The sequence below is a fragment of the Mesoplodon densirostris genome, chromosome 18 (genome assembly GCF_025265405.1).
Source record: "Mesoplodon densirostris isolate mMesDen1 chromosome 18, mMesDen1 primary haplotype, whole genome shotgun sequence".
Taxonomy (NCBI): Eukaryota; Metazoa; Chordata; class Mammalia; order Artiodactyla; family Ziphiidae; genus Mesoplodon; species Mesoplodon densirostris.
The window spans coordinates 1,898,606-1,920,046 of NC_082678.1; the positions used below are offsets into that span (position 1 = coordinate 1,898,606).

At 53.4% G+C, this 21,441-nt stretch overlaps 1 protein-coding gene across 2 annotated transcripts in view; it reads right to left on the reverse strand.

The window, feature by feature from the left end:
• Positions 1 to 2,597: 2,597 nt before the first annotated feature.
• Positions 2,598 to 21,441, reverse strand: part of ITGA3 (integrin subunit alpha 3) — a 28,691-nt gene continuing 9,847 nt past the window's right edge. For both annotated transcript variants that reach the window (XM_060080522.1, XM_060080521.1), the window contains exons 5-27: positions 20,430 to 20,679; positions 18,817 to 18,903; positions 18,248 to 18,455; positions 17,622 to 17,818; positions 15,901 to 15,989; positions 15,638 to 15,774; positions 15,385 to 15,471; positions 14,372 to 14,439; positions 14,160 to 14,296; positions 13,414 to 13,563; positions 13,225 to 13,322; positions 12,779 to 12,926; positions 12,428 to 12,508; positions 11,734 to 11,813; positions 11,547 to 11,624; positions 10,382 to 10,484; positions 10,093 to 10,275; positions 9,789 to 9,911; positions 8,937 to 9,050; positions 7,881 to 7,979; positions 3,947 to 4,072; positions 3,443 to 3,584; positions 2,598 to 2,687 (exon numbers count right to left, since the gene is read on the reverse strand). In XM_060080522.1, coding sequence (XP_059936505.1) covers positions 3,474 to 3,584; positions 3,947 to 4,072; positions 7,881 to 7,979; positions 8,937 to 9,050; positions 9,789 to 9,911; positions 10,093 to 10,275; positions 10,382 to 10,484; positions 11,547 to 11,624; positions 11,734 to 11,813; positions 12,428 to 12,508; positions 12,779 to 12,926; positions 13,225 to 13,322; positions 13,414 to 13,563; positions 14,160 to 14,296; positions 14,372 to 14,439; positions 15,385 to 15,471; positions 15,638 to 15,774; positions 15,901 to 15,989; positions 17,622 to 17,818; positions 18,248 to 18,455; positions 18,817 to 18,903; positions 20,430 to 20,679 — 2,754 coding nt within the window. In that variant the 3' untranslated portion in view covers positions 2,598 to 2,687; positions 3,443 to 3,473. The remainder of the gene's footprint in view (positions 2,688 to 3,442; positions 3,585 to 3,946; positions 4,073 to 7,880; positions 7,980 to 8,936; positions 9,051 to 9,788; positions 9,912 to 10,092; positions 10,276 to 10,381; positions 10,485 to 11,546; positions 11,625 to 11,733; positions 11,814 to 12,427; positions 12,509 to 12,778; positions 12,927 to 13,224; positions 13,323 to 13,413; positions 13,564 to 14,159; positions 14,297 to 14,371; positions 14,440 to 15,384; positions 15,472 to 15,637; positions 15,775 to 15,900; positions 15,990 to 17,621; positions 17,819 to 18,247; positions 18,456 to 18,816; positions 18,904 to 20,429; positions 20,680 to 21,441) is intronic.

The following is a 21,441-nucleotide window of genomic DNA, read 5'->3' on the forward strand; positions in this document are numbered from 1 at the left end:
TTAGAAAGGGTCCTTTTCTATAAAGTGGACATTGCTGCATCTCTGCCAGTATGTTTCTTTCATGAAAGGGTAGCTGCACCAGTCCTGAAAAATGACTACTTATTCTCACAACTGTGTGTGTGAGACAGACGGTGTGTTCTTATCCAAACAGGTGCTCACAGGAGGTGGGGGGCCTGGGCCTGTGAAGCTGGCCAGAGGGATGTGGAGATCCCACTTCTTTCTTCAGCAGGAAGTGGTTGCAAAGGACTGGACCGAGCTGCACGGAACTCTGCTCAACCTGAGCTGGGCTTTGGCAGCCCACACGTGTATTATTCCTGGCTCAGTGAATAACCCAGATTCTGGAAAACAAACCGAGGTCTCCAGTTACTGGTTCTGGGAGCTCTGGGTAGGGGCTGGGGTTTTCCTGGAGGAATTGGACATTTCACTGTCAATGAGGGGGTGGGCTCTGGTAGAGAGTGGGGAGAGCAGACAGCTGGCACAGGAAGGCAGACATGTCAGGAGGAGCCCGAGACAGCGGCTGGGTCCGAGGGCTCTGAGTAGCTGAATTGAAGATCTGCCTCTAGGCTTCTCTGGGTAGTAATTTCCGGCCTTCTTTCTTGCCAAAGGCCACCACCTTAGGGACAATTAACAGAAGGACCTGTGCCACAATTTAGGACAACCTTAGCGCAGAGGAGGCAGCAGAGAGCTTGACCCAGTGCTGTGGCTCTGGACCCAGGACAGAAGCACGTCCAGAGGAGCTGCCGCAGACTAGGGCTCCAGGGACTCCCGCCCAGAGGCTAGGACGCGGATACTACGACCTTTCGGTTTTTCCGGGCTTGGGTCACTGGTCCACCTTCTGCTCGACTCATCGTGGGGCCTAGGCTGGCTGTGGGGACACTGGGGCAGTAAAGCAGGTTCTTGTCTGAATTTCGCCACCAGACGAGGGCTCTCGGCTCTCCACCTGTGCACCCAGCCTCACTCCACCGTTACCCAGGACTACCTGCTTCTACAGCACAGTAGCCTCCTGCTTCTTCCAGACCCTGCACTCCACCACCTCTTCCCCAGGCCCTGCGCACTCTCCACCAAGAAGCCATTTTGGATTCCATCCAGTCTACTCAGGTCTTTTCGTTCATCTCATGTTCTGGATCTCAGTCATGTGACCATGACCATCCCTTAGACTGGGACACCCCTGAGAACAGGAGCAGGTATCTCCACCGTAGAGCTTCACCCTCCCAACCTCTATGAGCCCTGCACCTGGCTTTGTCCACCTGGGGGGTCAGCTAGATAGCATGATCCGTCAGACCGAATGGCGTTGGTGAGGCATGGGGGTGGATGGAGGCAGATGCAGTGTGTACAAACTGGGAGCTCTTTACTGGCTGCCGTGAGAAGCCTATATACAAAGAAGGCACGAGGAGGGGGAGGGAGCTCCCCTGCTACAGTACCATGGAAGTGGGGAGGGGTTGGGGAGGGGGCCTGCCAGTAGGCAGGGGTCAGGAGAGGTTTTCTGGAACCAGCCTCAACTTCTAGAATGGGCCACAGGGGAGAAGGCAGAGCTAACCTGGCTCTGAAAGCCAAGGACAGCCAAGAGCTTCACTTCTAGGTCTCCAACCCATGGTCAGTGGGGGCAGAGTAGGGTCTGGCTGATGTGGCATCTTGGGGCTCCCTCCCCGTTCTACATTCAAGTGTCGCTCCCTCTGTGATCTTGTGGGGGTCCCTCCAGGCCAGGCTGGTAATGTGGCTGAAAAGTGGTATCTGCTCTGCATCCCTCCAACATCTCCTTGGCCCAGGACCAGTCCCCTCTTCTGTTGAGGATTCCACTGTGCTCCCAGGGCAGTCCCAGCAGTGTGTCCCGGCTGCCTAGCACTGTGTCCACCTTTGTTTCTTAGGGCTGAATTTCCTGCTAGTGCATGGAATGGCCGTGGCTGAGGACAGAGGTTTCGCAACGATTCATGAAAGAAAGCCATCCTGGGGGCCTTCCTTCTAGTTCCTTCTGCTCTTGGGTCTGAGCATGCCAGGTCCTGTGAACACCCCCTTGGACAACCTCAGGCAGGCTCCGGCTCTCTGGCATGGGTACTGGGAGCTGCACCGGGGGCCTGTCAGTAGTTTTCATCTTGAGGACAGAGTCAATCCAGTGACTACGGCTCACGATGGGTCCAGTGTCAACAGAGGTGTCACCACATGGGGGGCCTCTTCCTCCTGGCTCTGGTGGAGGCCCTTCGGCTTGGTTATGGCCCAGGCAGAGGCTGGGACACGCACGTCCATGCACCATCTGTGGTGCACAAGCACAGTCCACAAGCAGTGGGACCCATATGTGCTCATATGTGTCCCGGGCACAGGGCTGCAGTGCTCAGCAGTGCAAGTTCCACGGCCCCAGCCCTCCTTCGGGGAGAAGGCCATGGCCGGATGGCACGTGCATACACTCGAAGAGGTGTGTGTGCCCGAGCCTGCTGGTGCCAGCCAAAGGCAGTAGCCCCTGTGGACTGTCAGGGCATAGCTTATGATAAATAGAACAAGGGGACACTAGGGGAGCAGGGGTGGGATCAGGGAGGATGTCAGTAGTATCGGTCCCGAGTCTGCCAGCTGGTCACCCAGTGCTTCTTGGTGGGCAGGGTGCTCCCTGGAGGTGGGTAGCGCTCCTCCTCCCGGATCCGCACCCCGTGGTACTTGGGCATGATCCGGTAATAGCGGGTCCGCTTAAAGAAGTCACACTGGAGAAGGGGAGAAGAGAAAGGCCCTTAGCATCCAGCTTTTGCGCCAGTGGGAAGATGTGCCCAGCCCCTTCCTTCGCCGCCTGGAGGTCCTCAAAGCCAGGACCCCTACCCAAACACAATGCCATCTCCCTGCGCTGAGACGGGAAGGACAAGGTTCCCCATCCCGGGCCCCAGAGGAAGGAGGAGCTGAGGAAGGCAGAGAGGAGAGAGAGAGGCAGATGTAGACAGAGGGGCAGTGGCTGAGACTGCTGACGGAATGGCTGGGAGGGGTGGTGATCTACCCTGACCACGATGTCGGGAGGGGTCAGTGTGTCACCCCAGGGGACTCCCAAGAGGAAAAGGGCTGGTTCCCAGAAGAAGGACTCTACTAGTCCCTTCCTTCTCTAGAAGTGGGGGATGGGGTTGTGGAATCACTCTGAAGTTTGTCTTGTGGCCTACAAAGATGGGGCCTAGCCTTGGCCTTGACCCTTTTCCAATCCCCAGAAAGCAGAGGGGGCACAGGGAGGGTTTTATGGTTCCCTCTTGGGGTCCCAAGTCCTTGAGGGGCTCAGCGGGGAGGCTGGTGAGAGCAGACACCCCGAGCTCTCGTGGGGTACGGAGAAGGAGGCCGACAGAATGGCCTGCTCTTTGTGGTGGTGCTGGGGACAGAGTGAAGTGCAGAGAGGGCCCGTAAGGGAAGAGGAGCAGAGAGAGCAGAGTCAGAGGCCCCAGCCAGCTGGGGGCTTGGGGAAAGGGGCCAGAGGCCGCGTTACCCAGGTGGACCGGGGTTGGGGGCTGCCCCCCTCAGTAGTCGTCTGTCAGCCTCTCTGTCTCTGACGGCTGGCTCTTCATCTCCGCCTTCTGCCTTTTAGCTTCATACAGGGCCCGAGTGCGGGCTCGCTTGAAGAAGCCGCACTGCGGAGGGGAGGAGGTGCGGAGGGGCCATCAGGGGGGGTTGGGGGTCCTTGCCAGCAGCACTCATGAACTGGGGCTTAGGGCTGGGGAGCCCGGATGCCTGGGTCCCAGCCCCAGCTTGGTGATGTAGCAGGAGCCAGAGCTCCTGGTTCCCCTTTCTGGCTTGCATGTCCCCCCATTAACCCAGGCAGGAGCATCCTGGATGGGGCAGGGGGTGCGACTGGGAGCTGGGAAGAGGGTGGGGGGACTCGGGGGATGGGGGTGAGATGGACATGAGGACTGAGATGAAGGGAGACTTGGTGAGGGTCTGCTGGCAGGAGGTCCCAGAGTAGGCGTCCCAGTGGCGGGTTGGGTGTCCTGACCTTCCACAGCAAGAGGATGATCAGCCCCAGCAGCAGCAGCCCGGCGCTCACGGCCACAAGCACCAGCCACAGCTCGATCTCGGCTGGCAGCTCCTCCACCAGCTCAGAGTCAATGTCCACGGAGAACTGGAGGGGGTGAGAAGGGGCTCAGCCTTGTATCCATGCCCTTAGGCCCAGAGCTCATCCCTCCTGTTCCAGCTGGACCCACGACCCTGCTTTTTATTTTTATTTTTTTAGTTGCACATATATTTTTTTAATTTTTATTTATTTATTTATTTTAAGCATCTTTATTGGACTATAATTGCTTTACAATGGTGTGTTAGTTTCTGCTTTATAACAAGTGAATCAGCTATACATAGACATATATTCCCATATCTCTTCCCTCTTGCGTCTCCCTCCCTCCCACCCTCCCTATCCCACCCCACTTTGGTCACAAAGCACCGAGCTGATCTCCCTGTGCTATGCGGCTGCTTCCCACTAGCTATCTATTTGACATTTGGTAATCTATGTCCATACCACTTTCTCACTTTGTCCCAGCTTACCCTTCCCCCTCCCCGTGTCCTCAAGTCCATTCTCTAGTACATCTGCGCAGGACCTTGATCTACTGCCAGTAGGGGGCACTCAGGGACTGGAAAAGCCCCTGCCTGCCCACGGACAGCAGCAGATTCCTCCATCCTCCCCTTTCTCCACAGGAGCAGCCTCAGATCTGGGAGGCAGCCTGTAGTCTGGGTTTGTGACCCACACATCTGGGCTTGGGTACCAGCTCCATCCTTCACAAGCTGTGGAACCTTGGACTAGTAATTTCATCTCTCTGAATCTCCATTTCACGCTCTCTGATAAGGGGATCATAATGCCTCCCTCATAATACAGTAGAGAACCAAAAGTAAAACCCAAAGCATGGGTTCTGGAGCCAGACTACCTGGGTTCAAGCCCTAGCTGTGTTATTCACTAGTTGTGTGACCTTGGGCAAGTCGCTTAACCTCTCTGTTGTTCATCTATAAAATGGGGATTATGCTAATAATACCTACATCATCACAGGTTGCTGGAGAGGATTAAATGTGTTTAATATGAGTAAACTGCTTTGAGCAATACCTGGTACACAGCAACACTCCATAAATATTTACAAAAAAACAAAGAGTAGGGCCTCCCTGGTGGCGCAGCCGATGCAGGGGACACGGGTTCGTGCCCCGGTCCGGGAGGATCCCATATGCCGCGGAGCGGCTGGGCCCGTGAGCCATGGCCGCTGAGCCTGCGCATCCGGAGCCTGTGCTCCGCAACGGGAGAGGCCACAACAGTGAGAGGCCCGCATACCGCAAAAAAAACAAAAAACAAAAAAAACAAAGAGTGCACAGCATATAGTACAATTTTTTTCTTCCCCTACAATGAAGATATATATATATATAATATATGTTTCATAATATGAAGTTATTTCATATATTTTAAATATATGCTTATATATAGAAAAATATTTTTTCTGACGCTACATTATTATTTCTTAAAAAGTTATTCTGATTATTTTTTTTTAAAGATGACAAGAAGAAAATGAAAGGTTCCCAGTAATTTTACTCCATAGAAAAAGCTATCTTCAACATTTTGTTGAGTCTCTTTCCATATATATATAGAGAGAGAGAGGGAGAGAGAGAGAGAGACAGAGAGATTTTTTTTTTTTTTTTGGCTGTGCTGTGCAACATGTGGGATCTTAGTACCCCGACCGGGGATTGAACCTGCCTGCCCTGCATTGGAAGCGTGGAGTCTTAACCACTGGGCCGCCGGGGCAGTGCTCTTTCCATGTTTGTAAACGTATGTGTTCAACATATATATTGTTTCTTCCACATAAATGGGATCTGTGTGTACTGTACGCACTCTTCTGTGACCTTTTTCATTATCTTTCGATGTCAATTAATAAAGATCAACCTCATCTCTTCTGATGACTGCATAGTCATTGGAGGAAATGTACCGTAATTTATCGAACCAATCTCCCGCTGAAAGACGTTTAGATTGTTTCCAATCTTATGCCATTATAAACAATGCTTTAAAAATATCCCCATATATTTATGTTTGCAAACTTGGCCTATTAGCTCCTTAAGGTATATTATCATGTGCAGGATCAAAGGAAATGTGCAATTAAAAATTTAATAGATATTGATAAATTCACCTCCAAAAAGAATCCATCAATTTATATTCCAGTCAATAGCATTTCCTTCTACCTCAGCAGCACCAGACAGCATTATTCTTTTTAATATTTTCTAATATGATAGGAAAAAAATCTTATTGCTATTATTTTTATTTCTTTATTATTGAATTGAACATTGGTATTTCACTCTATGTACACTGCCTGTTTATCTCTATGCCGCCCTTTATCTTTTTTCTTTTCTTTTTTTTTTTTTAATTAATTTATTTATTTTTGGCTGTGCCGGGTCTTCATTTCTGTGCGAGGGCTTTCTCTAGTCGCAGTGGGCGGGGGCCACTCTTCATCGCGGTGCGCGGGCCTCTCACTGTCGCGGCCTCTCTTGTTGCAGAGCACAGGCTCCAGACGCGCAGGCTCAGCAGCTGTGGCTCATGGGCTCAGTTGCTCTGCGGCATGTGGGATCTTTCCAGACCAGGGCTTGAACCCGTGTCCCCTGGACCAGCAGGCAGATTCTCAAACACTGCGCCACCAGGGAAGCCCCGCCCTTTATCTTTACATATTAAAAATATGTCGGGCTTCCCTGGTGGTGCAGTGGTTGGGAGTCTGCCTGCCGATGCAGGGGACACAGGTTTGTGCCCTGGTCCGGGAAGATCCCACATGCCACGGAGCAGCTAGGCCCGTGAGCCATGGCCGCTGAGCCTGCGCGTCCAGAGCCTGTGCTGCGCCATGGGAGAAGCCACAACAGTGAGAGGCCTGTGTACCGCAAAAAAAAAAAAAAATGTCTATCAATACTTTGTCATGTATGCTATAAACTTTCTTAAAAGCAATATATCATTTACCTTTTTAGTTTCCTTACCATCTCTTTTGCTGTACACAGATTTAAAATTTCATATAGTCTCTTATAACTGATTCACTTTGCTGTACACCTGAAACTAATACAACCTTGTAAATCAACTATACTCCAATAAAAATTTAAAAAATAAAATAAAATAAAATTTCATATAGTCAATTTGTCAAATTTTTCCTTTGTGACTTCTGGGTTTAATAACTCCCTTTTTCCATAATTAAAGATTATTATTAAATTATTTCCTGAATTTTCTTCTGGTATAATAGATTTTATTTCCGATATTTAAATATTTAATCTAACTCAAATGTGTTTTTGTTTATGGTGTGAGGCAGGGTTTGCCTTTACTTTCCAAATGTGTTCCCCCAATACTACTTGTTGACCTTTTTCTCCTGATTAAAAATGCCATCTGTATAATAAAGTCAATTTCTATCCTGTTCCATTGACCTTTCTGGCCCTTCCTATACTACCTTAATTTATTTTAGGAAATGTGCCATAATGTATTTAACTAAAACTTCATTCACCTCCTATACCTATCCCCTTCATATCTCCACTTATATCCTTTTCATAACAAATTATTAGCAATTTTGTCATATTTAGTCTTCCATGTGTAACTCAGAATCAAGTTTGGGAACTTTCTTTTCAAGTTTCCACAGAGATGGAACATCTTCACAGAGATGTCGTGCAGATCAAATGAGCTCAAGCAGAGGTTCTCAACCCTGGCTGCACAGCAGAATCACTGGGGGGTACTTTTTAACATACCAACACTGGGGTCCCACCTCCACAGACTCAGATTTCACTGATCAGGGGTGTAGTCCGGACACCAGAAGTCCTCCAGAGGACTGCAATGTGCTGCCAAGATTGAGACCACACAGCTAAGGCATGTGAACATGCTCTGAGGAGATGCCCGGTTCTCCCACGCCCTGGCCAGGCACTGCCGTCTTCTCCGCACGGTCACTCACCCGCACCGTCTTGTTCTCCATGTTGATGGTGGGGACCCCAGTTCGGAGGAACAGGGTGGCCCAGCTGGCTACCCTGACTCGGTCAAAGTCTTTGTAATCCTGGAGGGGGGAAGGATGGGTCAAAAGAAGCAGCTGAAGCCCCTCTGAGCCTCTCTCCTGATCCTCCCTCAGGATCAACAACAACTACCAGGACACCATCCCCCCAGCCTTAAGCAGCGCCCAAAAGGACCTGACACCAGGCCTCTCCTCCACACACGAACACACGTCATTCATTCATCTGTGCGTCAGGTCCTGTGTTGGATGCTGGGGACAGCAGAGACAATGAAGGTCACAGTCTAGGTCCGGCCTGTGGGCTAAATCTGGCCCATGACCTGCTTTTGTAAATAAAGTATTTCTGGCACATAGACACGCCCATTCATCTATGTATTGTCTGTGGCAGCTTTGTGTTACTATGCAGAATTGAGTAGTTGCAACAGAAAGCACGTGGCCCACAGAGCTGAAAAGATGTTTAATCTAGTCATTTACAGAAAAAGTTTGGTCTAGGTGGCACGAGATGGCTGGCGCTGCAACCCAGAGCAGAGCATGGTAAGTGGCATGCGTGGTTTCTGAGAAAGTTCTATGCGTGTCCAGAGGGGAGAGGTCATTTTCAGCTGGAAAAGTCAGAAAAGACCTCGCTCGTGGTCTCTTGAGGGAGACTGTGAAGCCTGAACAGAAGTTTACATGCAGAGATGACAGAGGGGAGCTGGCGTCCAGGAGGAAGGAACAGCATGGGCTAAAGCAGGGAGGTGGGAAAGCAATGGACTCATGACAGAACAATGAACATGTGAGAGAAGGTCATCTTGGCTAGAGACAAAATTGTGTCATATCCCCCACACAGATGCACAGACGAGCACTGACGCAGGACACAGTAACAGGCGCACAACCCGGCACGTATCAGTCTCCATGCAGTCACTGACACACACTCGGGCACACACACGCACTCTGGCCTCATCCTCTCCCTGTTGCTCTCCCTGCCCGGGTGGGTGGCAGTGGAGACCTCCAGACCCCAGCACTGACCTCGATGAAGGTGCTGTTCCACACTCGAGCCTGCACTGTCACGTTGGTGATGACGGGGGCATCAGGAATCTGGCACTCCAGCCACACACAGCGGGTGTGGTCACCGCCACAGCTCTGAGGTGGGCAGGGAACACAGAACACGAGATGGTCTGGGTCTAGATTCTTCAGGCTTCGCCCCTGGCTTTGTCCCACCCATGGCTGACCTGGAGGGGCCTTCCCTAATCCCTTCACTCATGCACACTGCACTTACGTGTTTAAGGCACATTCTTTGGGCCAAGCATACATAGATGCTAGCAACAGGGAGAACGGGAAATCTGATCCTTGTTCGTGTAAATGGGGCCCAATCCCAAACGCCACCTTTCCAATGCCTTCCCAGGCTGAGCCTCTGTTCCTGCCAGCTCCCTCTACTTGGAAGGCCGCTTCTGCCTCTCCACCCAGCTAGACCTCAACCTGCTGCCCAGGCCTGCTCCCCTCTCCCTGCTGACAGAGGGCGCCCTGCACCCCATCTTCATCTTGCCTCTGCCCGTTCCCAGCCCTAATGATCAAAGCTGTGAACAGCTATATCACCCCCAACAGGTTGGGGCTCCTGGGAATAGAATCAGTATTTCTTCCTTCAGTCCACTGTCCTGGCTGCTCCCCAACACAAAGCAAGGACAGCGGGGTCCCTCTGAGGGCAGGAGATGAGTCCCTCCCCCTGACTGGAGGCTCCTGAAGGCAGGGGCCACATCACCTCATCAGACTGGGTTCTCCTGGAGCGTAGCACCTATCTCCCTTGCTTCGTGTGCCCCCAGGTGCCCACCCACCCTGTGATGGGTGGGCGCAATCCCCTGCAACCTTGCCCTGGTCACTCACCAGCTGGATCTCAGACTTGGCTTTTTTGGCAGCAGCCAGAGTGACAGGCAGGGGGCCCTGGCCTCCCCCAGGGTCCAGTTGTCGCCGCCTGCGTTGTGGAGATGGCGGCCTGTCCCCAGGAACCTGAAGGGGGAAGAGGCGATTTGTTGGAGGGAGGATCAAGGGTGAGGAGAGGACGAAAGGGCAGGTGGAGGGGCAGGTCCCAGAGATGGAGGAGGGGAGGGAGAGGAAGACGCTGGCCTTTCTGCCCTGCAGCTTGCAAAGGAAATGAGACGCAAGTGAACGCTTCCCCTGGTGTCCTTACAGAGAGAGTGAGGTTGAGAGGGTTGACAAGGTCTCCAGGTGGCAGGCAGTGCCAGGACCCATTGCCGTGGACTGTGATCTCCGTGGGGTATAGCAGCCACTTGCCATTGCTGACTTCATAGGGCCACTCCAGCCCCAGGACCAGGGTACCAAGGGCTGCCAGCCCTTCCCCCACTGGGCCCACCTGTGGGTACAAGGGGTGTCACGGCCACTGTCTCCTGGAAAACCACCTCCATCTCACCAAACCCCACCCTCACACCCTCAGACCCTGGACCCAGAGGTCCCCTTACCTGGAACTCATACTTGAGAGGGCTTCCCACATCCTCCACAGTTTTCATGCCAGACTCACCCATCACTGTCCCCCCAAAGAAGCTTTGTAGCCGGTGACTCACCCTAGGAGTAAGAAAGATGCTGGAGTCACAGGGAATGGGAGGGGCCCTGGCGGGGGGAGGGGCACCAAGGTTAACTACAACTCCTCTGATACCAGGCAGACCTGAGATAAACCCCAGCTCTAGCATTTACGAGTTGTATGGCCTCAAACAAGTTATTTATCCTCTCTGAGCCTCAGTTTCTTCATCTGTAAAGTGGGGTTAATCTGTTAAGCAGGGTCACTATATAATGGGGCTGTGTGAGAAGACAATGAGATGATGTATATAAAATCCTTAGCATTGTATATATGTGCCACATCTTCTTTATCCATTCATCTGTTGATGGATACTTGGGTTGCTTCCCCTAGAGTCTATCATACAGAGTGAAGTAAGTCAGAAAGAGAAAAACAAATACCGTATGCTAACACATATATATGGAATCTTAAAAAAAAAAAAAAAAAAATGGTCATGAAGAACCTAGGGGCAAGACCGGAATAAAGATACAGACCTACTAGAGAATGGACTTGAGGATACAGGGAGGGGGAAGGGTAAGCTGGGACAAAGTGAGAGAGAGGCATGGACATATATACACTACCAAACGTAAAATAGTTAGCTAGTGGGAAGCAGCCGCATAGCACAGGGAGATCAGCTCGGTGCTTTCTGACCACCTAGAGGGGTGGGATAGGGAGGGTGGGAGGGAGGGAGATGCAACAGGGAAGAGATATGGGGATATAAGTATATGTATAACTGATTCACTTTTTTATACAGCAGAAACTAACATACCATTGTAAGGCAATTATACTCCAATAAAGATGTTTAAAAAAAAAAAATCCTTAGCACAACAAGCTCTCATGAAACGGTAGGGCCACACCAACACCTTAGCCCCAGAGGTTCTGATTCCTCCACTGCTGCCTGCTTTGCAAGGAGAATAATAATAATAGTAAGAATAATGAGAGTGAGGCTGTTATGTCTTGGCCTAAGGATACCAAGCCAGGAGAGGTGTCTCAGAGGAGCTTGAGAGACACCTTAGGGAGCGGAGACTCTAGCTCAGGCCCAGCAGGCTGGGGTTGGGGGGAGGGGTACCCACATGCTGAGTGAGGCCTGGAGTGTGTAGTCCACCAGCAGAGTCAGGGTCATGGGCCACAGGTCATCCTGGTGACTTGACCTGGGGAAAGAATGTGGAGGATAGGGGAGGTACGTGTCAGCTGAGGCTGGGGTGGGGGGGCCCAGGACATCTCAACCCCGACATAGCCTGGCTTCTCGAGGTCACTCACGTGGAGAGCTGCAGCTGTGCCTGGAGTTCCCTTGTGTGCAGGGTCACCCCAATGACCTCGAAGGCAATGAGCAGCTCCATCTGCCATGAGGGTGAGGGAGGCAGAGAGGGGCGTTTGGGGCCAGGCAGGGGTGACGCCATGGGGAAGCGAGGGGCTGAATGCTACACTAAGGAGCTGGTTCTCTGGCCTCCTCCTCCCATTCAGGGTGCGGTCTCCCACTGCCACCTGTCTCCACGTGTCCACCTTCCTGTGGCCCCGCGTCTGTTTCCCTTTTCCCATTCTCTTCCGTTAGTAACATCTCTACTACTTTGGAGCCACATGACCTTGAGCAATCACTGAAACTTTATAAGCCCATGTTTCCTTTCTGTAAATCAGCATCTACCTCCTCAGAAGGTTGTGAGAATTATATCATATAAAAGAAGCACAGCTTTGGGGTCAGGGCCTGGCACATAGTAGGTGCTCAGCAAAATCGGTTTCCTCACCTCCACCTGCTCTAGCTTTGTGCATAGCTCCCTAGTGGCCCCGTTTTTCTGTCTCTGGGTCTCTCCCCACCCCCTACTGTATCCCCCCCTCCTCCACTCTGGCTCTTTGCTTCAAGGAAGCCTGGGAAGCAGGCAGGCAGAGTGAAGACAAGGAACTCATCAGAGGAGTAGCCTGGGACCCACAGGGTTGGGAGGGTGTGGTCGGCGCTCACCCTCTGGTTCCGTTTGAAGGGGTTCCCCAGCTCGCAAACGATGGTCATGGTCTCGGTCTCGTTGGCTTGGCAAGCTCCAGGCTGAAGAAAGAAGACAAATCAGGTCTGGGTGGTCAGACTAGGGCTTGTCCCGCCCCTCCCCTGTGGTCCAGCGCCTGAAGCCCTAGAGGCCTGAGAACCGATGTGTTCCCCTAGCAGCAGAGACGCTGCAGGCACCTGAGGGAGCCCAGCCTAGAGGAGTTGGGGGGGGGGGACACATGGCAAATGACAACACATGCACAGGACATGTATGAAGGATACATATACGTGGTGGAGCCGTGATTGGGCTCCGAGGGGGCGGGAGGCACTCACGGGGCGCACTGCGGACAGCAGCAGGGCGGGAGGCATCGCCAGGGTGAGCAGCGCCTCGTGGGCGTCTTCCCCAGCCCGCTCCCGGCTTGGGGTGTTGGTCAAGTTGATGCTCAGCAGCAGTTTTCGGAAGTCTCTATTGTACTGGAGCCTGACAGGGGAGGAGCCCCGGGCTGAGCCCAAAGCCCCGCCCCCGGGCCCGCCCCAGACCTGTTAGGCCCCGCCCCCCAGAAGAAAGCCCCTTTTGTGGCCAGGGAAGGCCAGTCTTAACAGCTCCCACCCCGCTAAGTAAGGTCCCTCCTCTCCGACTCGCCTCTCTCTGAGACCCCTCCCCTCAGATCTTACCACTTCTCTCCCCTCTTCCAGACCAATAGGGCCCCGCCCCTCACTTCCCCAAAGCCAGTGAAGTCCGCCCCACCCTTGGCCAGTCCCCGCGGTCCAGAGCGCACCTGCTCAGCCGCTGCCCCAGCTCAGACACGAAGGCCGCCTGCATCTGCAAGTTGCTGTCGCACTTGTTGTCCGGCCCGCACTCCTTCTGGAACTGGACCTGGGGGTGGTCGGAGGCGTGGAGGGCCCACCACCCACAGCGCCCTCTCGCCCCACAGCTGTCCGGGCCCCTGTCCTTCGGCCTCACCCACCTCCGTGTGGTTCTCCAGAGCCTGCGCCTGGTTGAGGACCGGGTAGGCGTCCAGGGACCGAAGCCCCAGTCGGGGGCGCTCAGGCATCCGCAAAGGTAAAGAGTAGTTCATGGAGATGATGATGGGTCGGAGTTTGTCACGGACGTTGTCCTGGGAAAGGAAGGTGAGCTGAACCCAGCTCTGCACTGCCCTCCAAACCAAGTTGAATCCTCACGCCATCGTAAACCCCTAGGGAGGAGCTGAAGGCCCCCACCCGGCCTCAACCCTGAAAACCCCCTGTAAGGCTGAATCCCCTCCCATCTGATCACCATATTGACCCCACTGGTACCACCTTGACCCACAAGTGAGAAGGTGGGGCTCCTCCTCTCCAGGGATCCCTCTGCGGGGAGGGCTGAGCTTCCCTTCATCCCTGGGGTCCCCAGGTTGAGTTCTCCCTTCTCACCCTGATGTCCCCGAGAGAGCCTGAGCTCGCCCCTATGAACGGATGCCTTTCCCCCAGAGGTGAGCTGAGGCAAGAATTTCACACCCCTCACCGTGGCCCCCGTCTGCACTCCAAGGGTCTCCTCTCTCCTCTACCACGGGCTGGGTGCTGTGCACCGTACCCCCTACTTACCTACGGCCTTCCAGGCCGACCTGCCACCTCTGTCTCTGGGGAGACCTCATTCCCTCACCCTTGACCTTGGGGACTCTGGCTACCTCCTCCTGGGACCACGGAGCCCATGTGCCACCCCTCGCCCCTCCCTCACCATCAGGAGCAGCTCCAGCGTCTGGCAGCGCATCTCGGGCATGGAGAAGAAGCCATGGAAGGTAGCTGACCCACTGCGTGCAAAGCGGAGCCGGGGTGGGCGGCGGTCCCGGTCGGCCTCCAGAGTGTAGGCCAGGGCTGCAGGTGCACAGTGTGGTCAGCAAGTGACCAGGTGAGCATGCCCTCCCCCTCGCCCTGCAGCCCAGCACTCACTGATGTTCCGCCTGTACTTGGGGTCCCCGGCACTCTGGTTGTAAGCAAAGCACAGCTCTACCTGCACACTGTTGAGGGTGGGGGACATGGAGGAGGGTCTGGTCACAGTGGGACCCAGATATCCAGGCCCTGGCTTTCACCCCCTTTCCTGGGCAAGGCGGAACAGGGCCCTTCAGGGAAAAGGCAGCGACAAAACTGGGGAGTCCACAGGGTTGGGCTGGGGTGTCCCTGGCCCCTTCCCTCCCCACTCTCATCAGAGCCTTAGAAAACAGGGTTAGAGGGCACCAATGGGGAAACGGAGGCCCTGAGAGCAGGAGTTGCCTGAAGTCAGTAGTCAGTTGTTGGCCCAGCCCAGTCTCGGGCAGGATCCCCAGTCCAGATCTCCTTCCCCACCCCGCCCCCCACTTCCCTGCCCTATCTCCCCCTGCCTTCTGATCCAGTACCTTCATTCACACACAGACCTTGGGGTCATCACCATCATTATTGTAACCATCTTAGCAACTAACATTTTTTGAGCACTTAGGGTTTATAGAGAGCCATGCTAAGGGCTATTTGTATATTATCTCATTTGATTATCACACCAGCCCTGTGAATTGGTTATTAACTTTGTTTTATAGGCAAGGAATCTGAGATTCAGAGAGATTAATTTGCTCAAGGCGGCTCTCTCTCCTTCCCCACCTCCCATCACCTAAGTGTCTTTCTCTTCCCTCCCCTTCCAGGATCTCACTCCCCAGAGCCCATCCCCACCACTGCAATGGGCATAGCTGGAATTTGAACCAGGCAGTCAGAGCTCCCACTCTCAACCACCGTGCCCTATTGCCCCCACCCCCAATTCACCCGTGACCTCCTGCAAGGAATTTTGCTTTTTAATGAGGTTGGGTAGGGAGGGCCGTGCTTACCCAAGAATCAACCCTTTAATGGTGGGATACCAGGTGTTGCCAGGGGAGGGTTTGGGGGGAGTCTTCCCAACATCGGGAGGAATGGGTGGGCAGGGTGGGGCCTGAGGGTCTCACCAGGAGGTGGCTGTGCAGAGTGCGGGGTCCAGGACAGAGGGCCTGGCCACCAAGGTCCTGTGGAGGATGTTGATGACAGGCCGGGCCCTGCATAGAAAACCCACAGACATCAATGCCTCCGGCCTGTCCCAGGCCAGGCTGGGGTCGGGGCTCAGGTTTGCACGGACATGGTGCTGAAGGTGGACAGAGCTGGGCTCCGTGCAGACAGGGGTCGGGGAGAGAAAGGCCCCCGTCCACTGTGGCCCCGGCTCACCGCAGCAGCACGATGTGGTCCGACAGGCTCCCCACCAGCAGGTCTGGGTAGAGGTTCTCATCCACATCCATCTGCCCGCTCAGGGAGTAGCCGAAGGTGGCCAAGCCAGGCAGTCCCAGCTTCTCTCCGTGTATTACCTGGAGGCAGAGGGAGGTGGTGGGGACAGGCTCTGGGGTAGGCTCCAGGGAGTGGGGCCCAGGGGGAATAGGGAGGGGTGGATGAGGGAAAGGAGGAAGGGCCCCTCCGGCCCTGTCCATCCATACCTGCTGGGGCTGTCTGAGGAGCCCCCTGGAGCTGCCGTGGTAGAGGTACACTTTGCCCAAGCCCTCGAAAGGGGCTCCCACAGCAACGTCTGGGGGAGAGACAGTACAGGGTCACCCCGTGTACTATGGGCCCCACAGGTCCCCAACCCTGTGCCCCAGGCCACAGAGCCCAGCATGGCATTGACCTCCCTGTCAGACAGTGCTCAGAGCATCAGGGAACAGAGCTCTGTGGCTCAGGATTAAAACTGGGACCACTGGGCGCCCACCTGCCGCTTTTATATGAGGGAAATTAGGCCCGGAAGAGGGAAGTGACTTACCCAAAGTCACAAAGCAAGTTAATGTCTCCAGCAGGCCTAAACACCAGATTTCTGACCACTGCCTGTTGTTTGTTTTCCCTTATTGCAGTGCCTTCCTTCTCCCTCACCAACCACCCCTCCAGACACCTGGTTCTTCTAATGACATTTCCATGAGGGTCACAAAAGCAGGTGTTCTCCACTGGTGACTTTGCCCGGTAGTCATCCAGCACTCATCTCGTCCAGTCCTCACAAGGGTACTGGCAGTAGGTACTTTTACTGTCCCCACTTCATAGATGAGGAAAAAAGCTCAGGAACCCCAAAGTCGCACAGCTAAGGAGCAGAGAAGAGGCGCTAAGCCCATGTCTGTCGCTGTGTGGGGGCTGGGATTTTAACCACAACACTCTAGTGAGCTTTACTTGTTAAAACGGCCACAGGCTTTTTAATTCTAACCATTATTTCCACGAATAAATCCAAAACGTTTTGTCTTCTTTAACTTTCTAAGTTTTCTGCTTTTGACCTGATAAGGTCTAGGTAACCAGAAAGCCAGGCTTGTTAGAAGAGGAACAGTAAGTAGGTCCTGAGTGACAACGGGGCAACCCTTGTATCAGTTAAGTGCTTGGGCTTCATTGACTAGACTTTCTAGCACCCGTTTTGTCTCTTTAGCGGCGCCTCTGCCTTCCTTTTGGTTTTCAGGTATGTTCTAGGAAGTTGAGGTTGTCAGAGAAATGATTTACAGATACGCCAGGTGCTCCCGTGGCAACCGGGCTCAACCCCTTGATTTGTCCCTCTCCTTGATACACCAGGTCTGATTGGTCCCCAAGTCCTGCAGAGCGCTAATGACATCCCCTATATCTGGGACGTCTACCTTGTCCCAGCGCTAACCTCCCACACCTGATATACTATATTCTTGATCTTAACACCCCCAGCCTTGCTCCCCGCATCCATCCATCCCACATCTCCCTCCAGAATCATCTTGCAGGGTACCAAGCTATCATATCAAATCCCTGCCCCCAAATCTCTTTGGACACCCCTCTGCCATAACCCAAATATAAAGCCCTAGTTTTTCTGCCTGGCTTCCAAAGCGTCCACCCCACCCCTACACTCCCTCTCCAGCCTCATCTCAGATGTGAACAACCCACACCTACTAGATTTGAGCACATCAGGCAAGTGTACCACACTCATGTTGTGCCCCTTCTCTTCCCTCCGCTGTGCACACTCAGCCCAGCCTTGGATGCCCAGTGGTCCGTCCACTCCTCCAGGAGGTCTACCGAGCCCGCCTCTGTGGGGGCTCCCTTTGCACGCTCTCCAGCACGGCTGTGAGCTCCCCAGACCTGAGCCCCAGGCCGTCTTCTCTTCGGACCCTGTCAAGCCTAGTATGCAGCTGGCTCTGTCAGTGGGTGCTGGGGTAGGAGTGCCGGCTCATACCCTGGAATCCATCCTGGTTGATGTCACCGATGCTTGCCACGGAGAAGCCAAAGGCAGAGCGACTGGGGCCGTGAAGAAGGAGGGAGGGGTGGGCCGGGAAGGAGGTGCCTGCCTGGTTCATGAAGACATAAATGGCACCCCCTACCTCCTCTTTCCGCTCAAAGTAATAGGGGGCACCCACCAGGAGGTCCTGCCACCTGCACAGGGGAGAAGAAGGTGGAGATGGGACATGCAGCATAACTCTTATTTAGCAGACACAACTGTGCCAGGCAGGGCACATGACTCTACAAATGGCGCCTCTGGCCATAGATCGTGGGAAGGACAAGGAAGTGTCACTGTGACCCGTCTAATAGAAAACACATGTTGTGGAGAAGCCATGTAGACACAGATCACACCCAAACAGCCCACATCCACTAGAGCCGTACAAATGACAGGCACAGATGAGGAGATGCAAGCCTCACAAAATTGACATGCAAACACCCAGAATCCCATAAAGTCTGATTGCAAATCAACATGCAAAATTGACTAGCAAATCCTTGCAAACCTCCATTTCTCTGCCCCGGTTTGGGCAAGCCCGCCCCCCTCACCCTTCTCCCGGCCCCAGAGAAATGTCCCTGGATTCTCACCCATCATTGTTCAGGTCTGCCAGGGCAATGGCGCTGCCAAAATAGGCGCCCACCTGCCTGCCCTCCAGCACCTGCCTCCTCCGCAGGTCTCCACCTGCCTCCTGGCTCAGCAAAAAGACAGCGCCCACATGTTGGTGCCGAGGGGCACCCGTCACAATGGTGGTGTTCGTAGGGTGCAGGATGGCACTGCCCACCTGCATCGTGTAGCCTGGGAAGCGGGGAAGGTGATCAATCAAGGCTCCAGTAAGTTTTGTCCCCTTCTCCTCTGGACCCATCTCCCAATATCCCCCCATTATCTTCTATTCCTCTATTCTAAGTTGGGCAAGAAGGTGGCCCTTGGATGCCCAGCCCCCAGTCCTGCCTGCACACTGGACCGTGAGCTCCATGAGGGTCATGACTGTGCATCTTGGGGGCATCCAGGTGGTGGTCACCAACTGGGCGCTAGCTGAACTAAGTGCCCCTCGTCGCACTGCACCCTGGTCTCACTCTTCCACCAGACACTGAAGGTGACAGGGCCACTGAGCCCCTCTCCTCCTCTCCACCCAAAGGGCCACCACACCTGGACTCACCAATGTAGTGGTTGCCTTTGTCCTCCGGGTCCTTGTAACTGTATTCGGATAAATCCCAGTCCTTCCTCTGAATCATGTAGCTGTTTCCTTGACAAGGATTTGAGGAGGGGGAGTATAAGCCACCACTCCTTTCCTCCACTATGTCCAGGCCCCCCACCTCCAGATAAGGATAATCATAACCCCTTTTATTTGTGAGTACGTTGCCATCTGCCGATCACTTCCTCTTTATTTTAACGATTCTGTGAGGTAGAATGATGACCCCCGTTGTGCAGATGAGAAAAGTGAGGCTCAGGGATGGAGAGCCAGTTGTCCAGCTGGAATCCAGTCATCCAGGCACCCGGCTACTAGATGACACTTCCCTCACCCTAGACCGAAGCCAGACTCCACACCGTTATGTCCTCCTAATCCTGCCCCAAACTCGGGCTGCCTACCCCGACCCTGCTCCCCAGGGCTGCTGCTGGAGAGTACCTGGGGCCCTGCCAAGACTCTGAAGGAACAAGGGGTGGGAGGTAAGACTAGCAGAGGGATCAGAGGCCTCGGCCTCAGGCAAGCCCAGAGCCGGGACCACGCCCTGCGCTACCTGCTGGTCAAGAGGGGGAAATCAGTCAATCATTGGGATGAAACACAGAGCCTAAGAAATATAGGCAATAACAATGTAATCACTTTGTATGGGGACAGATTGTTTCTTCCCTTATAGGGGTGAACATTCTATAATGTATTTAAATGTTGAGTCACTATGTTGTACACCTGAAACTAACAAAATATTGTATGTCAACTATACTGCAATGAAAGAAAACAAAACAGGATTCTGGGTTCCCTCTGCCTGTTGATTCTGCAATGGTAGGTGCAGTAAGGGAAGAGGGGCCACTGTCGCTACAGCCTGTGTGGTGGAGAGAGGCAGGTGGAGGGGGTGTGAGCTGTCAGACTCCTGAGAGGCAGTATGTGGTGTGGCAGATACAAGCATGACTTTGGATACCAGGAACTCTCTGCAGCCCTCCCAAAAGATTGCCCTGTATGTACTGAAATGAAAAGATGCCCACAGTTTATCGATATGTGAAAAGGAAGTAGCAGAACAGTATGTTTAATGTGATTTTGTGTGTTGTGTGTGTGTTAAGATACCTATACCTTCTAAAATAAGTCTGGAAGGATCCACAAGACACTTAGCGGTATACACTGGGAAATGGGACAAGGAAGATGGGAGAGAGGAAGGGCCCTTTTCCTCTTTATTTTACTGCACCATTTAGTAGTTGCACCAGAAACGTGCTTTATTTTTTAAGTTTTTAAATGGTTAACCTGGAGTCAGATGGACCTGCGTTCCAACACAGGTTTCAGAACTTACTGTTTGGCCTTGGGTGATTTACTTCACCTCCCTGAGGCTCAGTTTTCTGTAAAATGAGTATAAGAATGCTCATATTTTAAGATTAATTAAGATAATAGGTGTAAAGCCTCTGATACCTAGTGAGCACTTTAAAATAGCAGAGGTCGAGGTAGTTGCTGATGTTGGCAAACGAATGCTCTCCTCTGCCCTCTCGTGGGGAGGCTCTGGCAGGCTGCCCTCGGGCCTAACAGGGGTGGTGGCCTCTGCTCCGCTTCCCGTCCCCCACGGTCCCCACCTTTCCAGTTGTAAGCACCAGGAGCGCCAAAGTACACAGTGTTTCGGGTGAAGCCGCCGCTGGCGCCCAGCTGGCACATGCCGGTCTCCAGGTAGTCGGTGTTGCTGTTGCACATCTCGTTGTGGTAGGTCTGCCAGTCATCACTGGGGTCCAGCTCCAGGTCGTTGCCCCTCACGTAGCACTTGCCCACCATGCGCCGCTGGTCCTCCGACCCCGACCACAACACCTGGGTGTAGCGGTGGGCACAGACCTGGGGACCCCAGCCCCCACCAATGCACACAGCTGAGCCCGCGGCAGGGACTCCGGAGCAGTCTCCCCACAGCCCTGTCCGCCTCTGGCTTTGCAGGAGAGGAGTGGAAAGAGGTCTCCCAGCTTTTCTTTCTTCCCACAGTGGTGCCTGGACCTGCACTGCCTTTCCAGAATTCAAAAACCTGCTCTGAAGGCTGGGAACACTTTTGGAGGACCAGAAGGTACTGGATTTGAGAGCGGCTTAGAGATCTTGGCAAAAGGAAAAGGGAAAAGGATGAGGGAATGTGGGGTTCAGGCCCTTGGGTCTAAAAGGAGCTCAACACAGAGCAGGTTAGGAATTTGCTTCTCTGCTGTCCCCCGATGGCCTTGCCCTCTTAATGAAAGGTCAATATTAGAATAACAACAACCAGAGCAGCAGCTGCTAACACTTACTGAGTGTATAGTAAGTGCTAACACTTACTATATGCCAGACACAAGTTTGAGCTCTTCACATATTAATTCTTTTAAGCCTCCTACCAGCCCTATGGAGTAGGGATAATTATCTTCCCCATTTTAGATAAGGAAACTGAGGCACAGAGAACTAAGAAACCTGCTTAAGACCTCACGTCTAGAGAGAGGCAGGGGATATTCAAACGAAGGCTGTCAGGTTCCGGGTCTGAGCCCTTAAGGATCAGGCTGTGCTGCTTCTCCTGAAGCTTCTCCCTGCACATGGAAGGTGCTCCATAAAGAGTTATTGGGCAAATCAATCAGAATAGGGTATTTG